This window comes from Xenopus tropicalis, chromosome 4, assembly GCF_000004195.4.
Source record: "Xenopus tropicalis strain Nigerian chromosome 4, UCB_Xtro_10.0, whole genome shotgun sequence".
Taxonomy (NCBI): domain Eukaryota; kingdom Metazoa; phylum Chordata; class Amphibia; order Anura; family Pipidae; genus Xenopus; species Xenopus tropicalis.
The window spans coordinates 10137898-10160623 of NC_030680.2; the positions used below are offsets into that span (position 1 = coordinate 10137898).

Here is a 22726-nt window from a genome sequence, read left to right on the forward strand (position 1 = left end):
GTGTTTTCCGATGGTCTTGGGCGACCCCTGTGAAAGGGCCGTTCCACCCCCAAAGGGGTCCCGACCCACAGGTTGAGAAGCGCGGTTTCATGGTATAGGGCTGCTGTTCCCCAATCGGCCACGGGGGGGGAGTCTGAATTTCCTATAGGGCAGGGGTCCTCAAACTTCTGACCCAAGGGGCCGTATCAAGGGCGCCTCAAGACTGTTGGGGGTCCGGACCGCCATCAACAGCACCACCCCCCCCCCCTTCCCCCGTCAGCAGCAAAATGTGGCCCAAACTGGTCGCATTTCCCCCCAACCCCTCCCCCCCCGGCGCTCCCTTCATTCCCGCTGAGTCCTCTCTCTCCGCTGCTGTCCTGCTCCCCGCTGAGTCCTCTCTCTCTCCACTGCCGTCCTGCTCCCTGCTGAGTCCTCTCTCTCCGCTGCCAGGGGTGAGGACGCAGCGCGGGGGCCGGGTAAATCTCTCTGGGGGGCTGGATCCGGCCCGTGGGCCGTAGTTTGAGGACCGCTGTTTTAGGGGCACATTGCCCTATTTAATCGACTTTTGGGGGTGCTTTTTGGGCCTCTGTGTACTTTAAATGCCAGGGCCTATTGTGAGTCTCAGTCTGGACCTGCAGTGATCTGGGTCTGGGATGAGTCGAATTGGAAGGGCAGATTTACATCTCTTTCTTAAATAACGCTTTAGTTGCCCTTTAAAATATTTGCTTTTCTTATTTTAATATAAAATACCGCCTGTATTCAATAACAAATCCCGCTAGCCAATTATCTTCTCGTATTCTATGGCGACCGTTCCCTTTACCAATCGCTGTCTCACCTCATTCCTTTCCCCTCCTCTCTAGTTTAATGTATAAAGATATATAATACATATTTAACAAAACAAAAAACAATTATTGATTAAATAATAAAAATTCTCACGGATTCCCGGGAAGTTTGCGGAAGGAACAACAGAAGTAGATCCCGTTTTAGCTTAGGAACAGGAACCCAAAAGCTCGTAGATTAAAAAATAAAAAGCAAAGTACCTTGTTTTGATACAATACATGCTCCGGGGGGTGGGGGGGCAATCGGGGAAAAGCGCCCCCTCTCTGGCCACAAGGAAACTGCGCTCTAAATCCCAGCTGCCGTATGTGAAGTGAGAAATAGGTTTACCTGTTGTGAGATTCCCAGGAAAAGGCTCAGTCATTGGTAAATTTTAGTGGGATTCTTTTTTTCTATTTATATATATAATATATATATATTTTCTTTTTTTTTTTTATAATATACCAAAAAACTTAGAGTATAGATAGAAAAAAAAAAAAATATCCTACAGTTCCAGGGCTGTAGCACCTTAAATGTCTTGATAATACTCCGAGCCGTGCTCCATGGGCTGAAGTAGCGGCTTCTGGTCGAGCGAAGACATCTTGCTGAGCATTTCCGCCGATAACGAGTAGCTGTTTCCCGATTTCTCCTCGAACCAACTGTCCAGGGCTCGCTTGGCGTCGAAATTAGCAATGGGGGCGCCGTTCACGGCGATGGCCAGCAGGTCGCTCATTTGATCCAGTGTCAGCCGGGAGCGGTTGTTTTTCCGTAGCCGCTGCAGGGCGTTGCGGCCTTTCTCGCAGCAGGCGGTTGACGTGGGGAGGACTTTTAAAATCTGGACGATCTTATTAAGGAAGAGAAAGCGCTGCTTGTACTTGCAGATGTGGCCGATGAGATCCTTGAAGCCGTTTTTTGTGCAATAATCCGCCTTGAGCTCCCGCCATTCCATTAGGAGGTTACCCCGCGTGTCGCCGACTTCCCTACCCAGGTCGTGGAGGAAGTTCGGAATGGTCTCCAGAAGTTCGTATATTTGTAGCATGTCTTCTTCGCCGTAGTTGATGAGCTCTTCCGTGGTCCTGGGCCACGTGGACAGATCGAACACTTGACACGCCTTCACGAACATCCGACTGCGGGAGTCGAAGCGTTGAGCCAACGTGACCTGGGTCTTCTGGCAAATCTTCTCCCGAATCGACTGAAATTTGGCTTCGGCCACTCGTAGATTTTTCAAGGCGATGCCGTTGAAGCTCTCCCGGAAGTTTTCTTCAAACTCCTGGAGGTATTCGCCGGGGGAATCCGTCAACCGGCTGATCTCTTGTATGGCCTCTTCCACCTTTTCATCCACTTGAGAAACCAGGAGGTACTCACCTTGGAAGACATAGGCTAGTCTGGACAAGACTGCTATCACATCGAGCAGGAAGTAGATGAGCTTAATTGACTGATAATCCATGAGAAATTGTAGGAGGGCCAGTGCTATTGCCGACGTATCAGCCCTTTGAGTTTGGCCGCTGACATCTTTGAGATGTGCCACCACCTCTAGATAGTCCTTAATCAAGGCATTGAGGACATTCTGCTCCCCTATGATCCATTTCACAGCTCGAATGTCGCCTAGGAACTCCGTCTCCTCGCACAGGGTCGCGGCGGTAAGCCTCAGCTCACACATCAGTCGAGGAGAGTACCGATAGAAACTAAGCAGCTGCTTCAGATTGTTTTCTAGTTCTTCTAGGCAAGGGAGTTCTTTACCACTAATTGCATCCAATATTTCTAAGTGGGGCCGATGTACCATGAATGGTAAGCATAGTAGCCAAGGCAAAGTTTTCCTGATTGTCATATACAAATTTGCTCTAAGTCCTGCCGTGATGTTGGCTCCATCCACTCCCAAGCCTACTGTCGGCCTCTCATCTTGCAACCTGATTCCCAACGCTGAGAAAGCCCTGTCGATTCCCTGAAGATAACTCTCTGTGGTGGGCAAACCTAACTCTTGAAGAGAGAGAAACTCCGTAGCAGGAGGCCCATCGCTGCTAGTGTACTGGACATAAACCGCCACAGTGTCGGCAAGCAGGTCTTCACTTTGTCCGTCCAAAATAATGCTGAGGAAAGGGGATTGTCGGATACGCTCGACCAAGTCTTCTCGCAGTGCTCTGGCGATGTGGTGGATCAAGATCTGACAATCGCCCTCGTTCATGTACTGGTCGACCACTCTGAGTTCGCACTTTCTCAGTAGTTCTGCTAAAGGTCGGAAGTCATAGTAAGGCCTGCCTTCCATCGCCAAGTGGTATGCCGTATTGAAAAGAAGAGTCATGTTTCTGCACATTTCCTCCGTCTTTTCCGGGTGCATCCTGAGCTTGTAGAGTTGCAAGCATTTTTTATGAAGGTTGCTTTGGCTGTGGAGTTTGATGGTATGAATCTTGAACTGTTTGGAACCAATGATAAAGGCGGACGTCCGCGACGACTGCACGGTGTACTGCCGGCAGACGTGGCACCACATTTCATTCAAGGTGGAGGAGTACCTCAAGAACCAGAACTTCTTGAGCCACTCTTGCTTAAACCGCCGAATTCTTCTGCCGCTCCCAGCAGACATTTTGGAAGGCTCGTCAGTAGCTGCCATCATATCATTGGAGACCGATTCATCTGCCGAGTCCACTTCTTGCTCATCGTCATCGATCATGGTGGTAGCGATGGCCACACCTTCAGGGGCTGAGAAACCAGAAGAGAACAAGTTATGATTAATGGGCATCAGCAACCAAAACAACGGAAAATCAAAAGGCGATGACATGGAAAAAGGAAGAAGCTTGAATGGATGTATTTATTATGCACCATGTGACCCACAACAATGGAAAAAATTGTTTTTGTGTAATTCAATTCAATTGGAAATTTTTGGAATTACGAATGTCCTTTTCAGTATATTATTCCAGACTGGATTGGAAAAAAAAGTCACGCGGGTTAATAAAGCCCCCCCCCATAGTACCCTAACAGACACAATTCGCACAAACCCATTCAAACATTTTCCTTTTCCAAACAAAAAAAAAAAGACTATAAAAAGTCAGATTTTTGTCACCTGATTCGATATATAATGGTCGGTGCCCTGGGACTGTAAAACGAATCCAGAAGACAAATTCTACCTTGGCCGTTTTTTTGGTCCTCTTACCTGAAGCGTCTGCAAACTCTGGAATTTCGTTGATCTGATTGGTCATCTGACTCGTTTCGGCCATCTTCTCGGACCTCAGCATTTCCAGCTCTGCCTGGAGTTCCCTAATTTTCTTCTTCAACCGTATGCAGTTGGGGCAGAAAGAAGTCGTGGGGATTTCATCAACGTTGCCTATCGCTGAAGACTCCGTGGGGCTCTCTGCCTTTACCGATGAGTGGTCTTCAACCTCGTCCTCTGGAAAGCTGGCTTGTCTATTCAACCCCGAAGCAGAGACGTGCTTGGCTTTCCAGTCCCTCATGTTTCTTATTTGGTTCTGAGGAGAGGAACACTGCCGATTCATTCTGCACCTATCGCCGTGGTTCTCATAAAGATACTTAGGATTTTTTTTTTGCCCAGACAAGGGGCTACTGGTAACCAAATGGTATTCATCTATCCTGGCAGTTTCCAAAGAAGCTTCAAGGACATCTTTGAAGATGAGGTCTATTTTTTTCTTCTTTGTTTGAGGATGCAAGTCCACCTCCTCACAGCTCCTCTTGTACAGGCTCTTTCCCTGCTTTAAGGTAGCCAATGGGAAAGTACCTTTCACATCCTCTTGGTTTTCCAAAAGTCTCTCATTATTTTCCCTTAGCAACCTTTTATCTCCTGCAAGGAAAATTAGGTGTGTTACCAGGATGCGACATGTTCCTCACTCAACACATCAGGAACAAATCAACATTTCAAGGCTGCGTTTGGTCTCTAGACTCCAGAGACCAAAATATAAATAACACACGGTACAATACACCCTAACTTAATGAATTATGGTTGGAGACGTGCAGATTCTCCCTTTATGGGAATTAAAAAGACACAAAGAACATAAGAATATCAGTGCTAATGTTGCCTTCAACATAGGTGTAGAATAATGAAGATTTCAGTGATGGGTCTAATGACCCCCAGGCAAGTTCAATTACTGACTGCACCCCCAGGTAGCTCTTCTTGCCCGAAGAAGCCAACAGACATAGAGAGAAGTCACCCAAACAGTAGCATGTGACCTAAACGGAGAGTCTATAAAGAGACACACTTGTGAAGGTGCCAATTATGCGGTGCTTCATACATTCTTCCTACTCTATGCAAACTGCTTTGATGAATAAACCAGATCTAAAGTTCATTAAGGAACATCCAACTGTGGAAAGAGTGGTGAGAAGTGTCTCCTCAGCGGGGCCATCTTAAACCTCCAATAACCATGTCCAGGATTATGACTAGCAGAAGAAAGGCATTTTTGGTCTAATCTTTGTTCTCTATGGATAACTCTGGCAAAGGAGCAGTACTTGTCCCACACAGCCCTATTTTTTGAATTATGTCTGATACTCTGCTGAGGCCCAAGTGGGCGCCCAGGGGGATGAGGCCCAAGTGGGCGCCCAGGGGGATGAGGCCCAAGTGGGCGCCCAGGGGGATGAGGCCCAAGTGGGCGCCCAGGGGGATGAGGCCCAAGTGGGCGCCCAGGGGGATGAGGCCCAAGTGGGCGCCCAGGGGGATGAGGCCCAAGTGGGCGCCCAGGGGGATGAGGCCCAAGGGGACGCCCAGGGGGATGAGGCCCAAGGGGACGCCCAGGGGGATGAGGCCCAAGGGGACGCCCAGGGGGATGAGGCCCAAGGGGACGCCCAGGGGGATGAGGCCCAAGGGGACGCCCAGGGGGATGAGGCCCAAGGGGACGCCCAGGGGATGAGGCCCAAGGGGACGCCCAGGGGGATGAGGCCCAAGGGGACGCCCAGGGGGATGAGGCCCAAGGGGACGCCCAGGGGGATGAGGCCCAAGGGGACGCCCAGGGGGATGAGGCCCAAGGGGACGCCCAGGGGGATGAGGCCCAAGGGGACGCCCAGGGGGATGAGGCCCAAGGGGACGCCCAGGTGGATGAGGCCCAAGGGGACGCCCAGGTGGATGAGGCCCAAGGGGACGCCCAGGTGGATGAGGCCCAAGTGGACGCCCAGGTGGATGAGGCCCAAGTGGACGCCCAGGTGGATGAGGCCCAAGGGGACGCCCAGGGGGATGAGGCCCAAGGGGACGCCCAGGGGGATGAGGCCCAAGGGGACGCCCAGGGGGATGAGGCCCAAGTGGACGCCCAGGTGGATGAGGCCCAAGTGGGCGCCCAGGAGGATGAGGCCCAAGGGGGGGCCAAGTGGACGCCCAGGTGGATGAGGCCCAAGTGGACGCCCAGGTGGATGAGGCCCAAGTGGACGCCCAGGTGGATGAGGCCCAAGTGGACGCCCAGGTGGATGAGGCCCAAGTGGACGCCCAGGTGGATGAGGCCCAAGTGGACGCCCAGGTGGATGAGGCCCAAGTGGACGCCCAGGTGGATGAGGCCCAAGTGGACGCCCAGGTGGATGAGGCCCAAGTGGACGCCCAGGTGGATGAGGCCCAAGTGGACGCCCAGGTGGATGAGGCTCAAGGGGACGCCCAGGTGGATGAGGGCCAAGTGGACGCCCAGGTGGATGAGGCCCAAGTGGACGCCCAGGTGGATGAGGCCCAAGTGGACGCCCAGGTGGATGAGGCCCAAGTGGACGCCCAGGTGGATGAGGCCCAAGTGGACGCCCAGGTGGATGAGGCCCAAGTGGACGCCCAGGTGGATGAGGCCCAAGTGGACGCCCAGGTGGATGAGGCCCAAGTGGACGCCCAGGTGGATGAGGCCCAAGTGGACGCCCAGGTGGATGAGGCCCAAGTGGACGCCCAGGTGGATGAGGCCCAAGTGGACGCCCAGGTGGATGAGGCCCAAGTGGACGCCCAGGTGGATGAGGCCCAAGTGGACGCCCAGGTGGATGAGGCCCAAGTGGACGCCCAGGTGGATGAGGCCCAAGTGGACGCCCAGGTGGATGAGGCCCAAGTGGACGCCCAGGGGGATGAGGCTCAAGGGGACGCCCAGGGGGATGAGGCTCAAGGGGACGCCCAGGGGGATGAGGCTCAAGGGGACGCCCAGGGGGATTGAGGCTCAAGTGGATGAAGCCCAAGTGGATGGAGGCTCACCATACACTAATTATATTTTTTGGCAACTTCTATAACAAAACTAGGGGGCGCAGTGGGACAGCATCATGGCTGGGTTTATATCCCCTCCTCATTAAAGTCTGAATGCACAATTGGGGTGTCGAAGCATTGTCAGTAGTCAGTAGTGATGCATGGCATGGGGGGGGGGGCTGGGTGTTGACTAGGACAGTCATGGGGGACCTTATTAATGGCTACTCTGGCTAAATAAATAAACAAGCAAACAAACATGTAAGTAGAACTACTGAACATCTTCATGCAATGTGGCCGATCTTATATCAACAATCATAGCTCCTTCTAATAATAATACTAAAACATGCCAATAAATATGGATCCGAGTACAGTTCCTTAGTAACTGCTAGGCCCAGGGGCACCAGGGCCCTAAAGACCAAGTATAACTTGACATATTTCCAATAACAATGCACAGAACAACCCCTAACGCATTAGAGATCACACGTTATCCATTAATGTTCCGAGGGGGGCCGGATACATCTGCGACCTGCAGTCATTGGAAGGATCTCGTTTTTGGCAAATTATCGGTTATACATTATTGTTTCAATCATATCAAACTATTCAACTAAAAATATTGGTATCGCCCTTAACACAACCCAAATCATAATTATATGTTCTCAAGGTACCTTTGCCCATAGCAACCAATCAGTGAAGCTGAAATAGCAAAACACGTCTGATTGGATGCTATTAGCAATTAAAAACTTACTGCCATAAAAAGGCAAAGTTAGCCCGGTCTGGTAACCCCTAGCAACCAATCAATCTCCTGTAGTAAGAATACTAAAAGCAAAAATCTGATTGGTTGTCAGTTTGTCCCCGATAATAACACAACTCCCCTCTGCACTATAATAATGATTCCTGCCAATGCATTGGATCAGAACCAACGATCCCGGGTACACATGGTGCATAAATAAATTAAGCAGGGAAACAAAGGAAAATTTGTCATGAAAGACGAGAATAAGCACAAAGGGTGTTTTGAAAACCGCTGGTGGGGATTCCCTTGGGTTTCTAGTAGCCCAGTACTAGCCACTTCTGGAAGGCTGTAGGGCTAGTGTGGAGATCCCTATTGCTGCCAATGGGAACCAACCAGCGGCCTTCAAGCCTCAACCCGTAGTGCATGGTCCACTGAATGCAATAGGGAAAGGACAGCAGAGGATTATGGGTAGTGTGTGCAGTTGTTACCTTGGGTGAGGTTGCGGTTAATGGTCTCCTGAGACATGCTATGAAGTCTTTTCATATAGTCCTCGCTGTACCACACGCGGAGCTTCTCCCCAGGCTGGATGTCCCGGCAGGTGCGGAAGTAGATCTTCTCGCTGTGTTGGAAAGCCATTAGATTCTGCTCTCGCTCCTCTCGGGAAATGACTACATACCTGCGGGGGATAGGAAAACTGTTATTATTATGCTTTATTCATATAGTGCCGACATACACTGCAGAGCTTTAGAGAGGTTATACATCATTCCCATCAGCCCCTGCCCCATTGAGCTTACAATCTAAGGTCCCTATCCCATTCCCATCAGTCCCTGCCCCATTGAGCTTACAATCTAAGGTCCCTATCCCATTCCCATCAGTCCCTGCCCCATTAAGCTTACAATCTAAGGTCTCTATCACATTCCCATCAGTCCCTGCCCCAGTGAGCTTACAATCTAAAGTCCCTTTCACATTCCCATCAGTCCCTGCCCCATTGAGCTTACAGTCTAAGGTCCCTATCCCATTCACACACTGGGGTCAGGTTTATTAGGAGCTAATAACCTGCCTGTATGTTTTTGGGGGTGTGGAAGAAAACTGGGGTACCTGAAGGAAATGCACATAGACAGGGGAAGGACATACAAACTCCTTGCAGATAGTGCCCTGGCTGGGATTGAACCTATGGATACCTTATTGGGGGCAGAACAGCCCTATTGGGTTTATTTCATGGTTAAATGATTCCCTTTTCTCTGTAATAATAAAACAGTACCTGTACTTGATCCCAACTAAGATATAATTACCCCTTATTGGGGGCAGAACAGCCCTATTGGGTTTATTTAATGGTTAAATGATTCCCTTTTCTCTGTAATAATAAAACAGTACCTGTACTTGATCCCAACTAAGATATAATTACCCCTTATTGGGGGCAGAACAGCCCTATTGGGTTTATTTAATGGTTAAATGATTCCCTTTTCTCTGTAATAATAAAACAGTACCTGTACTTGATCCCAACTAAGATATAATTACCCCTTATTGGGGCAGAACAGCCCTATTGGGTTTATTTAATGGTTAAATGATTCCCTTTTCTCTGTAATAATAAAACAGTACCTGTACTTGATCCCAACTAAGATATATTGCAGGCAAAACAATCCAATGACGTTTATTTAATGTTTAAATGCTTTTCAGTACACTTAAGTTATGGAGATCCAAATTATGAAAATACCCCTTATCCAGAAAGGCCCAGGAGTGGGATTCAAAATAGGCCCTAGCATTCCCAGTACCCAGAGGCCCAAACAGCCCCCCCCCCAGCCCAATAAATAGTCACTGTCTATGGCACCTTACAGCAGCCCCTCTGGCATTTGCCAGAACCCACAGATTGCCAGTCCAGGCCTGTAAGTAGATCACAGCCGGCCATACAAGGGCTGACATTAGCTTACTCCCCCCCGTGTGAGCCGACTGTTGGCCAGCTGCCTGGACTATCAGATCAGCCAAATTTGGCTCACTACCTGGGTGGGCCAATGGGGACAGATCCCTGGTTTCCATGTATGGGCAAGATATTATCCTGCAGTAACAGTATATGGGGCCGGTGCATTTTCCTTGTCTTTTACAGTAGAGAAGGGTAATGTTTTTTTTTTAAGAATGTTTTATAAAAATGCTCTATAATATCTCTGATAATGCAATGTGGCGCGGAGCTCACACTCGTCCCATTTAGCCCCACGTAACCACTGCTCACCTCATCCAGTTTGCATAGGCTTCATCCGTGCCATCTATGGATTTATATCTGTTGTTGTTATCCACGATCTGCGGAGAGACCCAAGAATCATTCACATTTTAGCTGTTGTGAGAAACTGGGGGCATACTGGGGCCTACATGGGATTTGGGCAGACTACTATTTGTAATAAATGTTCCCCTGTACTAAGCACAATTCAGCAGGAACAGCCCCCTAAGTTTGCTCATAGCCTGTAAAGAGAGATACCATAAAACTATGGCACATAGGGATTCCCCTGTACTAAGCACAATTCAGCAGGAACAGCCCCCTAAGTTTGCTCATAGCCTGTACAGAGAGATACCATAAAACTATGGCAGCATAGGGATTCCCCTGTACTAAGCACAATTCAGCAGGAACAGCCCCCTAAGTTTGCTCATAGCCTGTACAGAGAGATACCATAAAACTATGGCACATAGGGATTCCCCTTTACTAAGCACAATTCAGCAGGAACGGCCCCCTAAGTTTGCTCATAGCCTGTACAGAGAGATACCATAAAACTATGGCACATAGGGATTCCCCTTTACTAAGCACAATTCAGCAGGAACAGCCCCCTAAGTTTGCCCATAGCCTGTACAGAGAGATACCATAAAACTATGGCAGCATAGGGATTCCCCTGTACTAAGCACAATTCAGCAGGAACAGCCCCCTAAGTTTGCCCATAGCCTGTACAGAGAGATACCATAAAACTATGGCAGCATAGGGATTCCCCTGTACTAAGCACAATTCAGCAGGAACAGCCCCCTAAGTTTGCTCATAGCCTGTACAGAGAGATACCATAAAACTATGGCACATAGGGTTTCCCCTGTACTAAGCACAATTCAGCAGGAACAGCCCCCTAAGTCTGCTCATAGCCTGCACCATGTCTGGAATGAGTTTCAAAACGGGCCCTGGCATTTCAAGTCTACTGAGGCCCAAACAATGGCGGCAGCATTGTGCATTTTTATTAGATACGCACCAACCATGAAAAGAAGCCTGAAGATTTGTCCTGGGAACAGATCTGCCCTTCGTAGGGGCCAAACATGTGCCCCTTGGGAATGACCTCATTCACACACCGCACTTCGCTCTCCCCGCTGCTGTCCTTCACCACTTCTATCCCACAGGGCACCGACAGCGCGGCTCGCTCCGGCATCCCTATAGGGACCAGAGTATCCGGGACCAAGATGGGGGGTCCGTGGCTCGGGCATTCATCCACAAAGTATTCCTGGCAGGACTCACAGACTGAGAGAGAACAAGAATTGACCATTAATGACTTCAGAATGAACGGCGGGTACATACAGGCAATGACAATGGAGGAACTTACACCAAAAATCCACCTGCTGGAGACTCTTAGACATGGTGCTCTCTCTCTTCTCCTTCAGCCTCTTGGGTTCCATGTCCAGACAGCGCGAGTTGGGCCCCACAGAGCTAGGAACACAAGGACACAACAAGGGGACCCAGTTCATTACGGTGATCAGAACCAACTACATGGAATAGCCATGTCCCACCCATTCTCCTAAGGGAGACTCACCGGAAATGGCCGTACCCCTGCTCCTCAACCGGAGAACCCACTTCTCTCTTCACCCTCACAATGTCCCCAAGGCTGGGGCTGAAGGCCACCCGACATTCCTTGCTAATTTCACTCATGGTGCCCTGGCAATGCAAAAGAAAGAGAGAGACAGGATAAATAAGCAATGCAATATTTTTTTATATATTAAAGGGGATACAAACCCAGCCATGATGCTGCCCCACTGCGCCCCCTGGTTTTGCTATAGAAGTTGCTAAAAAAACAATTATAGATGCAAGAAAATTCACCAATGAGAATTCTACTGATAAATAACCTCATTATAAATGCAGAAGAAGTGACCAATGAGAATGCTGATTCCCAGCACTGTGTCAGGCCCCTTGCTGGTACCTTACATATAGAGATAATGATGGCATTTTCCCCTCATTATATGGCACAGGAATCAGACATGGGGATAAGGGCAGACTTGTTCAGTGCTGGGAAACTGGGTTTAATGCTCCCAACTCCAATTGCAGGAACAGAGAACATGGAGCCGGATTTATACAGATCAGCTGGGATTCTCATTGGGGAATTTTTGCATTTTAAAGCAGTCGCTGGCTGTGAGGATTTGGGGAAAAGTTTTATTGTGCAATATTGCTTTAAGAATACAACCCTGATGTTGCTGGACTACAGCTCCCAGCATGCCTCACCCTTCATTATATGTTACATTATTCTGGGATTTGTAGTCCAGCAACAGCTGAGTAACGTTTGGTTGAGCAGTGCAGCAGGGTTTACTTTCTCTTTCAAAGGAAAAGAAGAATCACTGGGGTGGGGTGCCAAAATGTTAGGCACCACTCCTCCCACCCCACCCCCAGTAATTGTAACTTTCCTTTTCCTTTTTAAATGGGTCCCATTCTGCATATTAGTATTAATTTGTGTGCGACATGAATATCATACCAGGGTTTCAGCTGAGACACAGGGGATGCTGGGAGCAGTAGTGCTGTAGGTAGGAGCTCTTACTGTATTGGCTCATTAAGGTATATATATTATATACAGGGAAAGGTTTGGAGCTGGAGGGCGAGGTAACGTGGAGGGGTTACAGCTGAGACACAGGGGATGCTGGGAGCAGTAGTGCTGTAGGTAGGAGCTCTTACTGTATTGGCTCATTAAGGTATATATATATATTATATACAGGGAAAGGTTTGGAGCTGGAGGGCGAGGTAACGTGGAGGGGTTACAGCTCAGTTAAGGAATGTTGCAAGTAGCGGCTCGGCCTGTTTGTGCTTCTCACAAAGCGCAGGAATGTGAATGTTTCATTCTCCCGCCGTCTCACAAACAGATCCGGACTTGCCTTCCCAGGGCCGGGAACGCTCTGAGCTTGGTGCCATTTTAGGATCATTGTTCGGCGCTTACCCCTCGGTGCCAGCAGCTCTGGGATTTCATCTAGAGTCAGAAACATTTAGTGCTTATTCAACTACAACTCCCATACAAGCCCTACAGTGTCCTATATTCAACTACAACTCCCATACAAGCCCTACAGTGTCCTATATTCAACTACAACTCCTATACAAGCCCTACAGTGTCCTATATTCAACTACAACTCCCATACAAGCCCTACAGTGTCCTATATTCAACTACAACTCCTATACAAGCCCTACAGTGTCCTATATTCAACTACAACTCCCATACAAGCCCTACAGTGTCCTATATTCAACTACAACTCCCATACAAGCCCTACAGTGTCCTATATTCAACTACAACTCCCATACAAGCCCTACAGTGTCCTATATTCAACTACAACTCCCATACAAGCCCTACAGTGTCCTATATTCAACTACAACTCCTATACAAGCCCTACAGTGTCCTATATTCAACTACAACTCCCATACAAGCCCTACAGTGTCCTATATTCAACTACAACTCCCATACAAGCCCTACAGTGTCCTATATTCAACTACAACTCCCATACAAGCCCTACAGTGTCCTATATTCAACTACAACTCCCATACAAGCCCTACAGTGTCCTATATTCAACTACAACTCCCATACAAGCCCTACAGTGTCCTATATTCAACTACAACTCCCATACAAGCCCTACAGTGTCCTATATTCAACTACAACTCCTATACAAGCCCTACAGTGTCCTATATTCAACCATGCCCAGACTCAGGGAACCCGGTTCCAGGCACAGCAAAGCCAAACACCAGTGAACCTCCTGCATGGTTGAACGTAGGGATGGCGTCCTTTTCTTTGAAGGCTTCAAGAAAGAGATGTTGTGCTCTACCAAAAAGTTCTACTTCTGTCTTATCTATACAACGGAAGAATTTTGGCTTGTTCAGATGGATTTTAGCAAACTCCAGCCAGATATTCTTCTGTTTCTCTGCCAGCAGCAGGGTCACATGATACAGATGGACGGCGTGAGTCTAAAGGTGGCCACACACGTGGCGATCTGACGATGTTTCGTGCGACCATCAGTCCCACGAAACATCGTCAAATCCGCCACACACCGTTCAGGGCTGAAACAGCAGATAAGGAGGTAGAAACAATAGGATTTCTACCTCCTTCTGCCGATTCAGCCCTGACGGCAGATTTTGGTCAGGCGCCTTCTATGGCGCCTGATCAAAATTTTCTTACCTGGCCGATCAGCGAGTTGTCCGATATCAGCAGCTTCCTGCGATATCGGTCGGCTCGCTGACATGCCATACATGCACCGAATATCGTACGAAACTAGGTTTCATACGATATTATCGGTGCGTGTATGGCCAGCTTAAATTGGTGGGCCCTGAAGGCAGCTGGAATCAGTCTGGGAGCCGACTGAGGTTCCTTTACCACTAGGAATCAGTCTGGGAGCCGATTGAGGTTCCTTTACCACTAGGAATCAGTCTGGGAGCCGATTGAGGTTCCTTTACCACTAGGAATCAGTCTGGGAGCCGATTGAGGTTCCTTTACCACTAGGAATCAGCCTGGGAGCAGATTGAGGTTCCTTTACCAGTAGGAATCAGTCTGGGAGCCGACTGAGGTTCCTTTACCACTAGGAATCAGTCTGGGAGCCGATTGAGGTTCCTTTACCACTAGAAATCAGTCTGAGAGCCGATTGAGGTTCCTTTACCACTAGGAAACAGTCTGGGAGCAGATTGAGGTGCCTTTACCACTAGGAATCAGTCTGGGAGCCGATTGAGGTTCCTTTACCACTAGGAATCAGCCTGGGAGCCGATTGAGGTTCCTTTACCACTAATTGGACAGTCCTTCTCTTGATTGAGTTTTCTCTTGCATCCGCTTCAGTGAGACGGGCTACAGTGTCACGAGCCTCAGACCTCTCAATAACACGGCAAAGAAAGGGCCCAGGAGCATTAAGGTCTCTGGAGATGGACTTGGTTCCTCCACCATCTCCATGGCCAAAACAGTATCTGGTATAGCTATTTAATCCCATTACTAAAGCTGCAGAGTAAGGCTCAGACCCTTAGGGGCACAATTATGATGCACGGCTTTAAAGAGGTGATTTGGTCAACACAAACCCCAAAAAATAAATAAATGAAAACTGGGCTTCAACTATCAACCATTCCATCACCTTCAACCAACTATCCTATAGTTGGCACTAACTGAACAACCTCCAACTCCAGCTCTGGGGGCTCAGTCAAAAACACCCATCAGCTTTACTATGATTGTAGCTGGCCATATACAGAGTGATTTTAGGTGCCAACTCAGCTTCTCGTAAATCAAGTTGGCAGCTTATGTACTAAGTATAGGGAGATACAGATGGCCAACCCAAGGATCAGCCAGATACTTACTGCAGGAACAGAGAACATGGAGCCATATTTATACAGATCAGCTGGGATTCTCATTGGAGGGTTTTTTGCATTTTAAAGCAATCGCTGGCTGTGGAAATGAGAATTCTACTTCATTATAAATGCAGAAGAAGTGACCAATGAGAATGCTGATTCCCAGCACTGTGTCAGGCCCCTTGCTGGTACCTTACATATAGAGATAATGATGGCATTTTCCCCTCATTATATGGCACAGGAATCAGACATGGGGATAAGGGCAGACTTGTTCAGTGCTGGGAAACTGGGTTTAATGCTCCCAACTCCAATTGCAGGAACAGAGAACATGGAGCCGGATTTATACAGATCAGCTGGGATTCTCATTGGGGGATTTTTTTCGCATTTAAAAGCAGTCGCTGGCTGTGGGGATTTGGGGGAAAGTTTTATTGTGCAATATTGCTTTAAGAATACAACCCTGATGTTGCTGGACTACAGCTCCCAGCATGCCTCACCCTTCATTGTATGTTACATTATTCTGGGATTTGTAGTCCAGTAACAACTGAGTAAAAATTGGTTGAGCCGCGCTGTGCAGCAGGGTTTACATCCCCTTTAAAGGGGTTATAAACCCAACCATGATGTTGTCCCACTGTGGCCCCTAGGGGGTACATTATCCCTTATAATACATGTGCCTCTATATGGTCACAGAATGTCTGTGAAAGGAATATGAAGCAATATGTACTATAAAGTAATTGCAGAACCAAGACACATGGCAAGGCCGATTCCCGGCAGCCCTGGCAATTGCATTTATTACACAAGCGGCCAATCACTATGGGTCTGGCAGGGCCTCTGTCTCCATGCCGAGACCAACAAGGCCGCAGCATTGTGGCTCTGCAAGTGGAAAAAGTGTCACAATCTATATATATTATATATATTCTCCGCCCCGTTCCCCACAGGCCACAGTGACATATACAGGTCCTTCTCAAAAAATTTGTAATGTACTGATAAACATTAGACTTTCATATATTTTAGATTCATTACACACAACTGAAGTAGTTCAAGCCTTTTATTGTTTTAATATTGATGATTGTGGCATACAGCTCATGGAAACCCAAAATCCAATCTCAAAAAATTAGCAAAGGTTCTGTAAACGAGCTATTAACCTAATCACCTGAATCAACTAATTAACTCTAAACACCTGCAAAAGATTCCTGAGGCTTTTAAAAACTCCCAGCCTGGTTCATTACTCAAAACCGCAATCATGGGTAAGACTGCCGACCTAAAACTTCACACATTGGCAGTGCACTCCAGGTCAGCATAAAAAAGCCGCAACAGGTGATATTAAAATCGATCAACCTTTATTTGCACATCTAAAAAACACAGCTTGAGGTCTTACGCGTTTCGTGACAGCGCACTTCCTCAGAGACTGCCGACCTGACTGCTGCCCAGAAGGCCATCACTGACACCCTCAAGCAAGAGGGTAAGACGCAGAAAGAAATTTCTGAACGAATAGGCTGTTCCCAGAGTGCTGTATCAAGGCACCTCAGTGGGAAGGAAAAAGTGTGGCAGAAAACGCTGCACAACGAGAAGAGGTGACCGGACCCTGAGGAAGATTGTGGAGAAGGACCGATTCCAGACCTTGGGGGACCTGCGGAACCAGTGGACGGAGTCTGGAGTAGAAACATCCAGAGCCACCGTGTACAGGCGTGTGCAGGAAATGGGCTACAGGTGCCACATTCCCCAGGTCAAGCCACTTTTGAACCAGAAACAGCGGCAGAAGTGCCTGACCTGGGCTACAGAGAAGCAGCACTGGACTGTTGCTCAGTGGTCCAAAGTACTTTTTTCGGATGAAAGCAAATTTTGCATGTCATTCGGAAATCAAGGTGCCAGAGTCTGGAGGAAGACTGGGGAGAGGGAAATGCCAAAATGCCTGAAGTCCAGTGTCAAGTACCCACAGTCAGTGATGGTCCGGGGTGCCATGTCAGCTGCTGGTGTTGGTCCACGGTGTTTTATCAAGGGCAGGGTCAATGCAGCTAGCTATCAGGAGATTTTGGAGCACTTCATGCTTCCATCTGCTGAAAAGCTTTATGGAGATGAAGATTTCATTTTTCAGCATGACCTGGCACCTGCTCACAGTGCCAAAACCACTGGTAAATGGTTTACTGCCCATGGTATTACTGTGCTCAATTGGCCTGCCAACTCTCCTGACCTGAACCCCATAGAGAATCTGTGGGATATTGTGAAGAGAAAGTTGAGAGACACAAGAGCCAACACTCTGGATGAGCTTAAGGCCGCTATTGAAGCATCCTGCGCCTCCATAACACCTGAGCAGTGCCACAGGCTGATTGCCTCCATGCCACGCCGTATTGAAGCACTCATTTCTGCAAAAGGATTCCCGACCAAGTATTGAGTGCATAACTGAACATCATTATTTTTTTTTTGTATTAAAAACACTTTTCTTTTATTGGTCGGATGAAATATGCAAATTTTTTGAGATAGGAATTGTGGGTTTTCATGAGCTGTACGCCACAATCATCAATATTAAAACAATAAAAGGCTTGAACTACTTCAGTTGTGTGTAATGAATCTAAAATATATGAAAGTCTAATGTTTATCAGTACATTACAGAAAATAATGAACTTTATCACTAATGCTAATTTTTTGAGAAGGACCTGCATATATATATATATATATTCTCCGCCCCGTTCCCCACAGGCCACAGTGACATATATTTCTAAATTCAGATACACTGTGTATTAAATATTCTAAACGTTAATGAGAAATTATGAAAATGTGACAAAAAAAAAAAAAAACTGCATATAATCATTTTACCCTTTCTGAGCCACTTTAACCACTGAGGGGGTGCAGCCTAGGTCTCAAGGGGAAGCTTGAACCCCCCAAAAAAGTCTGCTCTCTGACAGGACAGCGTGGGCGATACACTGTAAAAGCATATTCTACTCTGTACAAGTGGGTGGGGCTTACTCATGCATGTAGGAGCTGCCACATTGCTTCCCTATAGCTTACTGTACATTTGCATTGATCTGTATGGCAGGCAGCTTCTATATTGTTGGTCATACATGGGCCTAATCATGATTATATCATTACTAGCCGACTGATATCTTTTGGGCAACTTCAAAATTGCCCAGGTCCGGTCCACTATGATCTGATCTTTGGGGGGGCGGCATTATTGTATGCCCAACGTATGCAACAACCTCTTTTTTCACACACAGGGACTTTGCAAAAAAGTCACACTTTTAATAAGAAAAAACAAGTCCATATATATATTTGTATATATTCAGTTCAGAGGTTGGCAAAAATGTTGCCTTTTCTAGCAGGATTCGTCCGAGCATTCTGGATAATGGGTCCCATACCTGTATTACAGAATGAGGGTTTGGCTTCTCTGTATCTTTGTACTTATACACAAGGGTGGGAGCTGCCATACAGTACTGTATAGAGGTACAGCTTCAGGGAAATAGTTAACTCTTTCACCCCAGCCCCTCACTGTTATGCCCATATGATAAAATACCCCATATACCTACGTCTGCCAAGGCTTCTGCCCTCTCCTCCCATGAGCCTCTGCATCTGCCGGGGGTCCTTGTACCATAAGAAACACTGCGGGGCCCCGTATAAATATAAATTTGGGAGGCGCCCACCAACACAGGATGCATCACATGTAACTACTGCTAGAGTTTTATATATATTAAACGCTCGGCTTCCGGGCACTGCCACACCAAGCATCAGTTCCTGTTAATATATCAAAAAAAAAAAATAGCAAAGCTGGGGTGAAAAAAAAACTCTCTCGGGGGAGTAAGAGGGGGGGGGGGGAGATGTTACTAATCACAAGAAAACACTTCTTGCAATAGGATTTCTAGATAATAGCATTTTTTTTTCTCCAGGTTGGAATTTAAAGGGGATGTAAACCCTCTGCTGCACAACCAGCTGACCTATAGCTTAGGGCCTGATTTATAGATCAGCTGGGATTCTCATTGGAGGATTTTTTCGCATTTTAAAGCAGTCGCTGGCTGTGGGGATTTGGGGAAAAGATTTATTGGGCAATATTGCTTTAAGAATACAGCCCTGATGTTGCTGGACTACAGCTCCCAGCATGCCTCACCCTTCATTATATGTTACATTATTCTGGGATTTGTAGTCCAGCAACAACCAAGTAAAGTTTGGTTGAGCAGTGCTGTGCAGCAGGGTTTACATTCCCTTTCACTACCATCTGGTTGCTAGGCTAGATTCCCTGGAAACAGGCAGCTGTGACAAAACAGAAAGGAAAGCAACAGCAAAAATGCAGCCTCAACAATGTTTCTTCTTCTTGCAATGGCATTTTTGAAAGAAAAGCAAAAAATAAAGTGCAACTAAAAGGTTGCTAATAATAAATCTATAGCCTCTTCTTTACTACTATAATAAGGTTACGCAGTAGCAATGTGTCCCATGCGACCAATCAGATGTTTTGTTTCATTATTCTGACTGGAATAAAACAGTAAAAGCCAACTACTGACTGGGCTTGCTAAACAGGGGTGACTTTGCCCGGTGTATGGGTTAAACATAAGCCTACAGTGAATTTAATAATAACAGCCCCAAGCCCCAGGGCACTAGTGATGTTTGGGTCGGCCAGAAACCCACAGGTCGGGCAGTTTTTGGCCAAGCTCTTCCTTTCACCCACCCTGCCTGCAACGTTACTTTACTCCGCCTTTACCTATATTTATAGGCTCGCGCCTGTTCCCCCCGCCCCCCTTCATGACATCAGAGATGGGGTGGGTCAGGTCAATAAATATAGATAGGGGCAGGTTGACAGTTCATGTCACCATTTTGGGGGCAAAAAGCTGATAAACCAGCAGGTACTTATGAGTTGGACATAAACACAGCTGTAAAGCAGCAGCCAACATGTTCAGGCCGCGCGTCACTAAGGCTTTAGTTACCCTTTAACCAGTGAACCTGACCAGAGGGCAAGGACAGAGCCCCCTTGGTGTGTTGCACCAGCTGATTGGCTCCTGTAAATGAGTGCCCATGGCCCGCCCAGGTACAACTTGCCCCCATTGACATGCAATTTATATCAATACAAATCTTTGCCACAAACACTGGCACCTAACAGTGCTGGGTGCAGGAGGCCTGCCCCTAAGACCCCTTTATACAGGGTTGGATTTGCAGTGTCCCCAATACCAGTGCAGTTTATGCAACTCCCCCAGGCCCCAGTGAGATTATATCTGGGGCCCATGTAGGACTAGTAAGGGGCCAATGATTACCAATGGCTGATGCCAAAGACTGTAGTGTAGCTTGGACTGTAGGGCAACATTGGGCTAATTCAATACAAGGGTATATGAAGCGATGCAGCCCCCAATCCTTATGGAGAATCAAACCTGCCCGATCAGCAGCTGGCCAATCCTCTGCAAGCTATTAGTCGGGGAGGCCCCCTCACAACTTTGTGTACCCCAGCAGTTTCTGGGTCAGCCTCCCCTATAACTAAACACTAGCCAATAGCCACCAACCAGATATTTATCACTTAAATTCATTTATCACTATAATTCATAGCTGCAACCTAGTCAAAACTACAAATGGCATACATATCCCAGAATCCCCTATTAATATAGGTCAGTGACCTAGCAAGTACTCCTGCATAGCCCAGCCCTGTAGAAATACACATGTGGGCGAGGTATTGGCTCCCTGCAGTTATGGAAGCCATCCCCTGGCCCCACAGGACCTTTCCTAACTAAGCTGCCTCATGAAACCACCTGGTCACACAAGCCACGCCCCTTCCTCTACTTTAAATCCCGCCCCCCAGGGTTACCATCATGGTTAGAGTCCTTCAGGCAACACGCCGGCACCCTATTGGTCAGAAAGCCTGACAGTCTTAGAAAGAGGCGTGATTATCTGGTAAAGCAGGACTCAGCTCTCCAGCTGTTTCAAGACTACAAATCCCGGCATCCCATTGGCGGTAGCGCATTGGGAAAACCCGCTCGGCAGAAGTGACAGATGAATGCCGGAACTTGTAGTTTTTCGACTTAAGTGCCTAGCCCCGGAGAGAAATAGAGTAGTAGCGGGTGCGCGCAGCTGTAAGGGCTCTAGGGCGCGCTCCCGGCTGTCCCTGCAAACCGTGTCAGTATGAGGGAACCCCCAAACAGCTGGGGTCCCCCCAAATGTACCGACGCCCCCTGTCCGAGCTCCCCTCTGTCCCCACCCCTTGCCACGCAGCCGCCCTGCAGGGTTATGGCCCCCCGGGCTCGCCGGACTTACCTCCCCGAATGGGGGGCTTCTTGTGGGGCCCCAGGGGGTCCGGGATCCTGCCGGGCAGGGTGCGGGGTGGGGGTAACACTCAGGGCCGCCGCCTCCTCCTCCTTTCCCCGCCGCTGCTGCTCCTCCTGGCAGCTCCGAGCTCCATCTTCTTCCACAGGAAATGACGGAAGGACCGGAGTGCGGGGCAGAGCCGGACCCCCGAGCACCGGCCGGGGAGGGGGGGGGGGGCAGCTTAACCCTTGCACTGCCGGGGTCACCTGTCCCGTTGCATTATTAACCCTTACACCGGCAGCCCTTTGCCCCGGGCCCGCAGTACGTCATGAGCCCCTTGGGGGGGGGGGGGGATACATCAGGGCGTATTGGGTGTCGCTCAGAAGCGCTGGGAAACGCGGCCTTCCAGCTTCATTTCCCACAATCCTCTGCTCAGTTCAGCTGGAGGGGCTGCAGTGTGCTCTTCCCTCAGCTCCTGTCTCCCCTTCATCTCTGACACAGGCAGGGGGGGTCGGGGGGGTCGCCCAATGGGCATGGCAACTCCATTAACCCTGGGAGTGCCTATTTGGTAGCCCTATCAGTGGCCATTCTAACTATTCCTGCCTTCCTGGTAACCCATTTGGTATGAAATTCCCTGCCCGGGCAAGTCTAGCGGTATTAACCCCTACACTGCTGGCGGGGAGGGTAACACGGCAGGGCACAGTGATTAACCCCTACACTGCTGGCGGGGAAGGTAACGCTGCCCTGTATAAGGCGCCCAATGACCAGAGCGACCCAAGTAAATCGTTTACGACTGGCAGGGCACAATGATTAACCCCTACACTGCTGGCGGGGAAGGTAACGCTGCCCTGTATAAGGCGCCCAATGACCGGAGCGACCCAAGTAAATCGTTTACGACTGGCAGGGCACAATGATTAACCCCTACACTGCTGGTGGGGAAGGTAACGCTGCCCTGTATAAGGCGCCCAATGACCAGAGCGACCCAAGTAAATCGTTTACGACTGGCAGGGCACAATGATTAACCCCTACACTGCTGGTGGGGAAGGTAACACTGCCCTGTATAAGGCACCCAATGACCGGAGCGACCCAAGTAAATCGTTTAGGACTGGCAGGGCACAGTGATTAACCCCTACACTGCTGGCGGGGAAGGTAACGCTGCCCGGTATAAGGCACCCAATGACCAGAGCGACCCAAGTAAATCGTTTAGGACTGGCAGGGCACAGTGATTAACCCCTACACTGCTGGCGGGGAAGGTAACGCTGCCCGGTATAAGGCACCCAATGACCAGAGCGACCCAAGTAAATCGTTTAGGACTGGCAGGGCACAGTGATTAACCCCTACACTGCTG

General features: G+C 48.6%; 1 protein-coding gene across 3 annotated transcripts; it reads right to left on the reverse strand.

Annotated features, from left to right (window-relative positions):
• Positions 1–367: 367 nt before the first annotated feature.
• On the reverse strand, positions 368–21847 carry prdm11 (PR/SET domain 11). 3 transcript variants are annotated; one of them, XM_004913445.4, is made up of 8 exons: positions 21388–21847; positions 11420–11541; positions 11213–11316; positions 10868–11130; positions 9877–9944; positions 8141–8328; positions 3941–4582; positions 1325–3489 (listed from the first exon to the last, which is right to left on the reverse strand). In XM_004913445.4, the coding sequence occupies exons 2-8, from the start codon at positions 11533–11535 to the stop codon at positions 1325–1327; spliced, it is 3546 nt and encodes a 1181-aa protein (XP_004913502.2). In that variant the 5' UTR covers positions 11536–11541; positions 21388–21847. The 3 variants fall into 3 exon arrangements, with proteins under 3 accessions (XP_004913503.2, XP_017948751.2, XP_004913502.2); XM_004913446.4 differs by lacking the exon at positions 3941–4582 and having other exon boundaries at positions 368–3489; positions 21388–21846; XM_018093262.2 differs by lacking the exon at positions 21388–21847 and having other exon boundaries at positions 368–3489; positions 11420–11535.
• Positions 21848–22726: the final 879 nt, after the last annotated feature.